This window comes from Bombina bombina, chromosome 2, assembly GCF_027579735.1.
Source record: "Bombina bombina isolate aBomBom1 chromosome 2, aBomBom1.pri, whole genome shotgun sequence".
NCBI lineage: Eukaryota > Metazoa > Chordata > Amphibia > Anura > Bombinatoridae > Bombina > Bombina bombina.
The window spans coordinates 1,203,329,452-1,203,342,299 of record NC_069500.1 but is presented as its reverse complement, the minus strand read 5'-3'; the positions used below and the strand labels follow the sequence as shown (position 1 = coordinate 1,203,342,299).

At 38.6% G+C, this 12,848-nt stretch overlaps 1 protein-coding gene across 1 annotated transcript in view; it reads left to right on the top strand.

The window, feature by feature from the left end:
- The window catches only part of VPS37A (VPS37A subunit of ESCRT-I), a 104,153-nt gene extending 98,588 nt beyond the window's left edge, over nt 1–5,565 (top strand). Inside the window, 4 exon segments of the mRNA XM_053703921.1 lie at nt 224–241; nt 243–368; nt 3,451–3,531; nt 5,271–5,565. Coding sequence (XP_053559896.1) covers nt 224–241; nt 243–368; nt 3,451–3,531 — 225 coding nt within the window. The 3' untranslated portion in view covers nt 5,271–5,565.
- The last annotated feature ends 7,283 nt before the right edge of the window (nt 5,566–12,848 follow it).

Sequence of the window (12,848 nt, the reverse complement as noted above, 5' to 3'; positions counted from 1 at the left end):
AAAAGCAAATAAAAAAGCATGTGATAAGAGGCTGTCTTATAGAGCCTTTGAAACAGTCAGAAATGTAGAGGTTTGAATGTTTATAAAGTACATAATATAACAATGTTGGTTGTGCAAAGCTGGGGAGATGGGTAGTAAAGGCGCTATCTATCTTTTAAACATTAACATTGTTAGTGTAGACTGTCCCTTTAAGTGTGCTTTTAATGTTTTCCTTTATTCTTAGAGCTGCAGTTTGAGTGCTTCTCCAGGCCAGGTTAAAAGTTGCAGCTCATGAAGCAGAAGAAGAATCTGATAGTATTGCTGAAGATTTTCTTGAAGGCAAAATAGAAATAGAGGATTTTCTGAACGTGTTTATGGAAAAAAGAACGGTATGTGATAACTAAAGGCCTAAGGAAAAAGAACTAGATCAGATTTGTTTTTTACATGATGCTGTGAATATGTATAATGTGTTGTGCTTTTCAAAGGTATTACTGAAATTATAACCTCTAACCTTTTTAAAGGGACATGAACACAATTTTTTCTTTCATTATTCAGATAAAAATACTATTTTAAACAACTTTCCAATTTACTTCTATTATTTAATTTGCTTCATTCTCTTGGTATCCTTTGTTGAAGAAGTAGTAAGGCACTACTTGTGAACTAGCTGAATGCATTTGCTGAGCCAATAACATGAGGCATATGTGCGCAGCCACTAATCAGTAAAGTTGCTCTATCCGAATCATGAAATAAAAATGTTGAGTTTAGTATCCCTTTAAAGGGACATGAAAACGAAATATTTTCTTTCATGATTTAGATAGAGCATGTCATTTAAAACAACTTTTTTGCGCATATTATCAATTTTTTTATAATTGAGGAATTTTCTTGGTATCCTTTGTTAAAGGGGCAGCAATAAACTGCTGGGAGCTAGCTGAACACATCTAGTGAACCAATGAAAGAGGCATTGGCGTGCAGCCACCAATTAGTAGCTAGCTCCCAGTAATGCTTTGCTGCTTTTTAAGCCTACCTATGTATGCTTTTCAACTAAGAATACCAAGAGAATGAAGCAAATGTGATAATAGAAGTACATTGGAAAGTTTTTTTTAAATCACATGCGCTGTCTGAATCATGATTGAAAAAATTGTTTCCTATCTCTTTAAGGTGTGGCTGTAGGCGGCTGACAGGGAGGTAGTGGAGGCACCCATAGGTGTCTTGTGTCCTGTAAACCAGTGCCTAATTTTAAGGAGCCAGTGGCTCCCTGGCTCCAGGGTTTTTAGGGCCCTGCCTTTAAAGAGATCCTAAACCCAAAATGTTTCTTTCATGATTCTGATATCGCATGCAATTGTAAGCAACTTTCTAATTTACTTCTATTGTCAATTTTTCTTCGTCCTCTTGGTATCTTTATTTGAAAAGCAGGAATCTAAGCTTAGAAGCCGGCCCATTTTTGGTTCAGCGCCAACAAAGAAAAATTGATAATAGGAGTAAAGTAGACAGTTGCTTAAAATAAACATGCTCTATCTAAATCGGGAAAGAAAACCTTTGGGTTCAGTGTCCCTTTAAGTATGGTGTTATTCTATTTATTGTTTAGAACAAAGTACATGTCCCAAATTGGCCACAGCAAACCATTGCAGCTTACTCTCTAGGGAGTATTCTGAGCTTTCAATACCCGGCTTATCTAAATCTTTACTTTTTTTTATAATTGAGGAATTTTCTTAGGACATACAGTCCCTTCCCCAATTTCTTTTGGTACTTTCACTTTTCTCAGAAGTTGCCTATTTTAAGGACACTCGCATCTTTTGGCAACAACAATGATAAGAAGTTCAATGAGAGGTATTTAACTGTTGTGGCTACATTTGCCGACTCTTTTACTTTTCTCTTTTCCCTGAAAATGTATCTGATTTATTTCTCAATTTATATAAGGTCTTGCAACATTAATATTCAGTGTTTTCTTTCAATTTTTGTGATGCTTAAGTTTATGTTTTCAGAGGATTATGACACCAGATAGTAATTTTGTCTTGGCCAAATATAATGCTGTATTTTTTCATGTAGTTCTAAAGCATTTACATAAAACCTCTTTAGTATAATATATTATCCTATATTATAAAAGGCCAAGTGTTTGTCTGAAGCCGTCATGCGCAGTAGAGACAAACACTTGGCCTTAGATCCTCGCACGCGCACCTCGGCACAGCTGACAGCTGACACATTGTACCTCGCACGCGCACCCTCACCGCACAGCTGACAGCTGACACGTACCTCGCACTCGCACCCACACACCCACATTGTACCTCGCACGCGCACCCTCGCACCCACACACCCACAAACTTGCCCGCACGCCACTTAGCCTATCCCCACAAACTTAGCCATTAACACTTAGCCATTGTACCTCGCACGCGCACCCTCGCACCCACAAACCCACAAACTTGCCCGCACGCCACTTAGCCTATCCCCACACACTTAGCCATTAACACACTTACTTGCCCAAACTTGGCCGAACGCGCACGCGCACCCTTGCACACACACACTTAGCACGCATGCGCACGCGCACCCTCGCACCCACACACTTACCTCAAACTTGGCAGCAAGAGCACGCGCACGCAAACATAGCCTCATACTTAGCCATTAACACTTAGCCATTGTACCTCGCACGCGCACCCTCGCACCCACAAACTTGCCCGCACGCCACTTAGCCTATCCCCACACACTTAGCCATTAACACACTTACTTGCCCAAACTTGGCCGAACGCGCATGCGCACCCTTGCACACACACACTTAGCACGCATGCGCACGCGCACCCTCGCACCCACACACTTACCTCAAACTTGGCAGCAAGAGCACGCGCACGCAAACATAGCCTCAGCGCGAGCTGAATCCACACCGGCGCGAGTAGTCGCGTGACTAGCAGTTGAAAGCGTCGCGAGTCTTCACAAAACTTAATAAAAATGCGCAACGCAGTGAAAGAAAGGTAATTTGAAAGCTCCGGACTTATCTATGTGCTACACAGCACATACAAAACACATATTTTAGTTTTAAAAACAAACATTTGCTCTGTACTTAAAAAATATTTGGTCTGGACTTATGTATAGAAAAAAAATATTTTATTAAAAAAAAAAAAATAATGGCCTCAGGACTTATGTATGTGCTACACAGCACATAGTACAAACAATTTAACATTGTTTTTAAAGAAATATACTTTAAATAAATAAGTTGTGTCTTTTTATTTAGTTACAAGTAATTTTGTATTATTTAGAGCAACAATATTCTTCATGTACATTTTAAACTTTATTTTATTTTAATTTACTATAAATAAAAATATGACTTTATGTCTACATTAATGTTTATATCTTATGTTTTTTTTTTAATAAAAACATAAAAATTCAATACACATTTTGGCCCGTGTACATGGGCTTTAACACTAGTATATATATAATGAGTTGACGGAACATGTTAACTTGAACCATCATTCCTGTGTTTAGTGTTGCCACAGTAGAAGAGCCAAAGAAGAGAAACTCCAGCAAGCAATATCATTGTACAGCCAATACCATGCGCCATTATAGGTATGTTCTATTGTTCTCTTAGTCATGCACACTTGTAGCAATGACAGCGTTTAGTTTTTTCAATATGAAATGTATGAAAATGGTATAGTTAGGTTGTCTAATTCTGCACGTTATGTGTCACACTGGGCTTCTGTACCTTTGTGTCTTCTCTTCCAGTTATTTGGTTTGAGTCCCATGTATGAAGTATCCTATATTTTCCATAGCAACTACCTCAACCTTTATACTGTGATTGTCCCTTTGTGTTTTATATTGTCCTCCCGCAGCTTCCCTTACAACCAACAGGTTTATGGTTTAGCTTTCTCCAATAGTACTAATAGGTACATAGGACCAGCCAGAACTCTGAGCATAAATACAAATGGTACCGGATGCTTAATAAAGGCATTGTGGCACCAAACTGTGATATCAGAATGTACATCAAGGATAAAGCAGCTTCTAATTCCTAGAAAAGCAGCCCATTAGCTTAAAGGGACATAAGTGCAAAAAGAAAATGCTCTAATATGTTAGATTGCTTGAATGTAATTATGTGTTTAACTCCAGGAAATAAAATAAATACAGAGTTAAAGTCCTCTCCAGAGCAGCAATGCACTGTGACCTAGCTGAACACACCTGTTGAGCCAATGACTAGAGGCAGTAGTGTATTTGTGCTACTGAACCTACCTAGATATGCTCTCCATACCTAGGAATGAAATAATAGAGCACACTTTTCCATTTACTTCTATCTGAACCATGAACGTTCTTAATTTTGATTTTCATGTCCCTTAAAGTCCTGCATCTTAAAGTGACCCTTCATAAGAAACAAATAAGACATGGCCAGACACCTGATTTGCCCTCCAAATTCTTGTTCCTGTGCACTGCTCTATATTATCTTTAGATTCACTTCAAACTTTTGTCCCTTTTTAGAAAACAAATACACACTCTAAATCCACATAAACAATATATAGGAACCTTTATGTCCCATGTGTACTAACATTGTACCACTTAACCTGCTTCCTAATTAATATCAATGTCTCATTTTCTATGTATCTGTTTAGACTATACAGTGCCATAAGTCTGATTTTACTTACTAGAGAGTGTCAGCACACTGGTACCTCATTTGTTTTTTTTACATACATTATCAAAGAATTCCTTGGTTTTATTCTTCCTCTAACAAATACTGTACTGAATCAGAGCACATTGTAAGCACGTGCCTTGTTTTAGTTACAATGGGCAGTGGGAGAGCCTATAAGCATTTGATTTGTACAGTTTCTTGGCAGTTAACAGATCTGTCTGGTAACTACAACGTACACTGTCAGAGCATGTCTTCATTTGTCTTTAGATACAGGGAGCACAGCCTCATATCATTTGTCTGTTTAGATAAACTGTTGTGTCAGAGCACATTATCATATCACTTGCCTTATTCTGTACAAAGCTCACCTTCATTACATTTTTGCAGCTATCTACAATGCACAATATCTTACACCTTATCATCACATTTGTTTAGTAAGATACAACCTACAGTTTCTAATGATTTCATTTGTATGTTTGCATATACTGAATCTTGTCAGAGCACATAATCATCACCTTTTTATGTACATTCTACAGTGTTAGAGGACATATTCATTTGTCTTTTAGATACGCTCAACAATGATAGCTCTGGACTTCAATTAATTTAGTCTATTTACATAGATTGTACTGTCTTTGAATACATAAGGAAATACTTTAGATTTTGTACTGTTAACAAAGTTCTTGTTTCTCCACAGGTAATGCAAAAAAATGGAAAAGCAAAAAAAAAAAAATGATTGAACAAATTTCAGAAAGCACATTTTGTATTTATAATTTGAAGATGGGGGAAAAAAGTGGTATGAAGATTGACTGTATATTATGTTAAACTGACAGTTTAGTAAGGTCTGTTTTTGTATAATTTGCTACATGTTTAGTTCAAAACATCCTTGAATTCAAACGAAGAGGAGCATACACTGTAATAACTTCAAATATATTTTTATTTTCTGTTTACCTCATTTGCAATGATTTATATTAAATATATATTTAAAGTGAGCCAGCATTTTATGTTTTTATTTAAAAAATCAAAAAAACGAAAGAAAATAAACTATAACTATTACATTTTCAAATGTTTCTTAACACTACCATTCCTAAATTGCCGTATTCCCTAATGTAGTATTAAGTGTCTATGAAAATTTCAGTTTATATTTTTTCATTTCTTTCTCACTCTCTTGGAACCATACCACTACTAGTGGGTTCATGACCTTTGACCACTGGATTTGAAAGCACCCTCCCACCTCCCAAAAAAAAAAAAAAATCTAAGGAGGTAATTTCTTTCCCTATATATACTGTGTGTGTGTGTGTGTGTATATATATATATATATATATATATATATATTGATATATATATGCACCTTTTCTTACTGGTTGAGTAATTTCAATTTCTATCTATTTGGTGGTAGAAATTCTATGGCTAGGCTCCAGTTAATATATTTGTTATTTTGCACAGATGAAGAAATGTCTGACCTAGAAATGGCAAGGCTATGGCAAAAAAGTTTTTTTTTCTTTTAAAAGCCGCTTTTTCCAGAGACATTGAAAAACTATGGAGTATAGAATATTTTCTTTTACATTGATAAATAATATGTTTGTTGCATGGTGTTTATATATTTAAACCTCCAATATTATTTCTACAAACTATATAATATGAAGACTTTTATGAAAGACTTGTGAGACTTTGCAATTCCTGTACCCTGAAGATGAGCAAATCCTAAAATACAATTCAAATACTAAGAAAATACTGAGGATGCAATTCTCAAATAAAAGAGAAATGTGTTTCAGTTTATTTTGCTTCTGGGCAGCTTCTTGTTGGTATAGTTGGTTGAGTTGTTTCTGCCATTTCAGGCCTTAAACCCTTCCCGCAGTTAGGACGTTCCATGCCGTCCTAACTGCACTGGGCTTTAGGGCCGTAAGGGACAGCTTGGAACGTCCTAGCTATATGGCTGCACTGAAACCATGGGATTGAGGGCTGGAGGGGGTGTCTAGTGTCATAGGCACTCCCCCCTGACATTATCGCATCATTGAAATCACGCGATGGCATGAACAATCATGTGAATTCAATTTTTACTTATTTGTTTACATTGGAACTTTGTTCCGATGTAGACAAATAAGATCCGTCAGGAAGGGGTTAATTGAAAGATAAGAGTTTAAATTCCTCTGAATTTTGAAAATGTATCCATATTTTAACTGCATTAGTTTATCTTCAAAACCTTTATCTAAATGATGACTTGATTCCTACTAATGTTCTGCTCCTTCATAACAGCATAGTGTTTACCTGTAATCTGTCCGCTAAATAGTTGTTTTCATCCTCTAAGTAAAATGGTGAGGCCAACATCCAGCATTTCTACTGTGCAACGTCTTCTGATAAACCCCCCAGCAATTTGCAAATACTGTCAAAAGCAATATGTTTTTCCAAATGCTACCAGGATGACTAAACACAACCTTGCATGCCAGAGGTGTCCTAATGACAGTCAAAAAGACTTAATGGAATTAAATGAAAAGTAATGAAAGTTCAATTAGCTTTTCCCTCCAATGTTCCCATTCCAGAAACACTTTCTGCTCCTTCTGTAACAGATTGATTATCACAAAGGGCTTCTTCACCAGCAGCATCTTTAAAGGGACATGAAACCCAAATTTTTTCTTTGATGATTTAGAAAGAGCATGTCATTTTAAACAACTTTCTAATTTACTTCTATTATCTAATTTGCTTCATTCTCTTGATATCACTTGCTGAAAAGCATATCTAGATATGCTCAGTCTCTGCTGATTGGTTGCTTCACATAAAGGCCTTGTGTGATTGGCTCACTCATGTACATTGCTATTGCTTCAACAAAGGATATCTAAAGAATTGAGCAAATTAGATAATAGAAGTAAATTGGAAAGTTGTTTAAAATTGCATGCCCTATCTGAATCATGAAAGTTTAATTTTGACTAGACTGTCCCTTTAAGTAAGCAAGTGTTGCAAACAACTGCCTCCAAAAATACTTTCATTTAGATTGGATGACACCTGAAAATCAGGAAAAGGTTAATCAAGCTCCTTCAAGAGCAATATATTCTTCTGTGATCAGTCGCCCAATCATATTCTTCTGCGAATGGTTGCCCATTATTCTTTTAAAGATCCTTAAAAATGGGAGAATTTACGTTAATTAAAAAAAGTCTGTTTATAGGCCTGCAGGTGCTGGGGTCTGTATGTAAAATATGTTTTATAAGTCACATTTCTAATCTAAATCATATAAACATACACATACATCAATGAAGCTGATTCATATAGCTTATATGTCTAAAAAATAATAAAGCATTTTCTCTTGTAAAGGTGTATCCAGTCCACGGGTTCATCCATTACTTGTGGGATATTCTCCTTCCTAACAGGAAGCTGCAAGAGGAAACCCACAGCAGAGCTGTCTATATAGCTCCTCCCCTAACTGCCACCCCCAGTCATTCTCTTGCAGCTCTCGACAAGAAAGGAAGTATCAAGAGAGATGTGGTGACTTAGTTTAGTTTTTACCTTCAATCAAAAGTTTGTTATTTTTAAACGGTACCGGTGTTGTACTGTTTTTACTCTCAAGCAGAAATTGGAAGAAGACTTCTGCCTGGAGGTTTGATGATCTTAGCGGTTTGTAACTAAGTTCCATTGCTGTTCTCACACATAACTGAAGAGTATGGAAAGAAAACTTCAGTTGGGGGGACGGTCTGCAGATTGCCTGCTTTGAGGTATGTTCAGTATATTTTTTTCTAGAGAGATGATAAGGTCTAGAAAATGCTGACAGTGCCTGGTATATTTAAGGTAAGCCTGATACAGTGATTTTACAACAACTGGGATCATGCTTGCAAAAAGTGATAATATTCATGTTAAAACCTATATTACTTAGTGTAAAAACGTTTGCATGATTTATAAATAAAAACGTTTTTTCTCTGAGGGTGATAAATCTTTATTTGGGGCCTAATTTCCACATGGCTTGTTAGATTACTCCTAGGAGTACTTTTTTAAGGCCCTCTGACTTTGAGTGCATGGTGGGAGGGGCCTATTTTCGTTTTCAGTCTGAGACATCCAGCTTCCCTGAAGGAGTCCTCTGGCTTATAGGACCTCTGTAGAGGGTTTTGTTCCTGCAAAACATGTTTTTAAGGACAGGTAGGAGCCACAGCAGAGCTGTGGCAGTGTGTTTGACTGTTTGTTAACAGGTTTTAAGTTTTTCTAATTCGTTTTTGGGCCTGAGGGGTTAATCATCCATTTGCAAGTGGGTGCAATGCTGCTTTAGTCCCTTATACACACTGTAAAAATTTCGTAGAGTTTACTACTTTTTTCACTGTTTTGCAGTTTATGTGGTAGTTTTTTTCTCTTAAAGGCACAGTACCGTTTTTTATTATTGCTTTTTTCACATTTATTAAAGTGTTTTCCAAGCTTGCTGGTCTCATTGCTAGTCTGTTAAACATGTCTGACATAGAGGAAACTCCTTGTTCATTATGTTTAGAAGCCATTGTGGAACCCCCTCTTAGAATGTGTACCAAATGCACTGACCTTTCTATAAGTTATAAAGACCATATTATGGCTTTTAAAGATTTATCACCTGAGGTTTCTGAGACTGACAAAAGGGAGGTTATGCCATCTAGCTCTCCCCACGTGTCAGAACCTATAACTCCCGCTCAAGGGACGCCAAGTACATCTAGCGCATCCAATGCATTTACTTTACAAGACATGGCGGCAGTTATGAATCATACCCTCACTGAGGTATTGTCCAAACTGCCAGGGTTACAAGGAAAGCGAGACAGCTCTGGGGCTAGAACAAATACAGAGCTCTCTGACGCTTTAGTAGCTATGTCTGATATACCCTCACAATGTGCAGAAGTTGAAGCAGGAGAGCTTCTATCTGTGGGTGACTTCTCTGATTCAGGGAAGGCGTTACTTCAGTCTGACTCTGAAATGACAGCATTTAAATTTAAGCTTGAACACCTCCGTGTGTTGCTCAGGGAGGTTTTAGCGACTCTGGATGACTGTGACACCACTGTAGTCTCAGAGAAATTGTGTAAAATGGACAAATACTTTGCAGTGCCTGTTTACACTGATGTTTTTCCAATCCCTAAGAGGTTTTCAGAAATTATTACTAAGGAATGGGATAGACCAGGTGTACCGTTCTCTCCCCCCTCCTGCTTTTAAGAAAATGTTTCCTATAGATGCCGCTACACGGGACTTGTGGTAGACGGTCCCTAAGGTGGAGGGAGTAGTCTCTACCCTAGCTAAGCGTACAACTATTCCCAGGGCCGGTGCTAGGATTTTTGACCACACAGACGAGGATACATTTTGCCGCCCCCCCTTCCCGATTACAAACCATTCAATTTCTAGTCTATGACAAACTGTTACAGAGATGTTCTAACAAAACCTACAGATAACTATTTTATCTATAATTATAGAGATTATATATTCCCCATTTGAATGTATATTTGTGTGTGTGCTAGTGTGTGAGTAGTGCATGTATGTATGTGTGTGTGCAGACATCCCTGTATGTGTGTGTCTGTATTTATGTGTGTATGTCTGTCCATCTGTGCATGTGTGTGAATGTATGTGTTTGTATGTAAGTGTGTGTGTGTAATGGTGCGTAATGCGTATGTGTGGTATATGTACAGTATGTATGAATGTATGTGAGTATGTTTGTAGTGTGTGAATGTGTATGTATGTGTGTATATATTTGTATTTGTGTGTGTGAGTAATGTATGTGTGTATGTATTTGCAGTGTGTGAATGTGTATGTATGTGTGTGTATGTATTTGTATGTAAGTTTGTGTGTGTAGTGGTGCGTATGTGTGCGAGTAGTGTATGTGAGTGTATGCGTGTGTGAATAAGCATATGTGTGTGTATGTGTTTATATGTAAGTGTGTGTATGTGTGTGGGCGTGGGTGGGTGCATTAGGACAAGCACATTGAACTAATGTAAGCCATATTTAATATTTTTACACCTGGGGCATTTACAGAACATACTAGACAAACTCATATTAAAAACTTTTAACCACAGGGACACAGCTAGTACTGACCAATTTGTACGGTATAACAGAAGGCACAAGGCAGGTAGCCACTTTTCAAACTTCAGTTCAAAATAATCAGCAGTCAATCACAGTGCCGCTCACGGGCCACACCGAAATCATTCTGCCGCCGTTGGCCAAGGTTGCCAGGTGTCCTCCACAAAAATACTGAACACCAAAGCTAAGAACTGGAGGGATGTGGCGGTGGGGGCGGGTATTAAAAGCATTATATACACACACATGGGGGATTAATATATATTTAAGTTATTAAAAACAATAGATGCACAAACACTCACACATATGAAAAACTTTTACCATTTAAGGGGAAATACTAGCCCAAAATTGTACTAAAATATTTAGATAAATATATTAATTTTACTAAAAAAAACAAAAAATAGAAAACATTAAAATATTAACCCTCCTTTTCAGGATGCATAGACCATTTAACATTTTTAATGCAGTGATTAAATAATTAAAGGTGTTTGCATAAAATTAAAAAATAAAATTATTACATTATTAATAGTATAAGTAAACTTTTAAATCGAATTATTTAAGCACTTGACTGCCTTAGAGGGCTGCACATCTACTACTAACATAAGGTATGACAGCCCTCTATGGTGAGCAAGGGGTTAAATACTTTGACTTCCTAGACTAAAGTAATGGAAAAAAAAATCACTAACTGTAGTAAGGTTCACAACTCTGGCTCTTACATATAGCAGGGCCAGAAGGTATAGGTCCGTTGCAGCTCATATGTCCGAGGTAGGGAGCAAAGAAGCTTTAAAAAAGAAAAAAAAGAAATGAGAGCAGACATTCCAGCTGCTGGCCTGGCTTCCTACTCTTCCTTCCCCCGTTAATTTATTGTCTCTCTCTACAACTTTAGAAGACCTCCCTCCTCCGCAGCACGGACAGACCTGTTAGCTTTGATGTCTCTGACAAGGCAGTTCCCTATTAACCCCATGCACTCTCCCTGAACAAATTAAAGGTGGAAGATAGGCAGAATTGCAGAGAGCTAAAACAATTCTGCACTTATAACTGTCCGGTCAAATCTCACACACAACACTGTCCTCTCATGCAGCCCTGTGCATTCTAATTTCCCCCCCGCCCCCAGACCAGACCCCTGCCCTCAGGTCCCTGCCATCCTACCTCCCTTCAGTACCGGTCTGGCCGTCTGGATGTCACTCGTGGCTCAAGAATTTTTTCACTTAGAGGGGTGACTGTCAGTGAGTCACGCAGCACCAGGCATGCAAAGCATGATTTCCCTCTCAGACTGCACACTGACTGCTTAGGCAGCGCAAGCGTGCTCCATACGGCACACGCCACATAGCAATGTAGCCATGTAGGAAGTTGCAGCCAGGGGCGTAGATAGAGATGAATGTTGATTGAGCTGTGTCTTGACTCCTCTGGCTCCTATGTGTGCGCACCCTACAGGCAGCTCAGCTGCAGCGCATGGCAACATAAACATTTTTACTCATGCTTTCAGGCAGATCCACTTCGGCATCTCCCGCTCTCGGCGCCCACCTGCTGGGGGCGCCCTAAGGCGATTGCATATACTGCCTTGCACAAGCGCCGGCCCTGACTATTCCTGTCGAGGACAGTTGTGCTTTCCTAGATCCTATGGATAAGAAATTAGAGGGTTTCCTTAAGAAAATCTTTATACAACAAGGTTTTATTCTCCAGCCTCTTGCATGCATTGCCCCAGTCACTGCTGCAGCGGCTTTCTGGTTCGAGTCTCTGGAGGAGGCTTTACAGGTAGAGACCCCGTTGGATGATATCCTTGACAGGCTTAAAGCTCTTAAGTTAGCCAATTCATTTATTTCTGACGCCGTTTTTCATTTAACCAAGCTAACGGCAAAAAATTCAGGTTTTGCCATTCAGGCACGTAGGGCGCTATGGCTTAAATCCTGGGCAGCTGATGTCACTTCAAAGTCTAAACTTCTCAATATCCCCTTCAAAGGGCAGACCCTATTTGGGCCTGGACTGAAGGAGATCATTTCTGATATTACTGGAGGAAAAGGCCACGCCCTTCCCCAGGATAGGTCCAACAAGTTAAGGACCAAACATACAAATTTTCGTTCCTTTCAAAACTTCAAGAGTGGTGCAGTTTCATCTTCCTCTTCTACAAAACAAGAGGGAAATTTTGCCCAGTCCAAGCTAGTCTGGAGACCTAACCAGGCTTGGAACAAGGGGAAACAGGCCAAAAAGCCTGCTGCTGCCTCTAAGACAGGATGAAGGAGTAGCCCCCGATCCGGGACTGGATCTAGTGGGGGGCAGA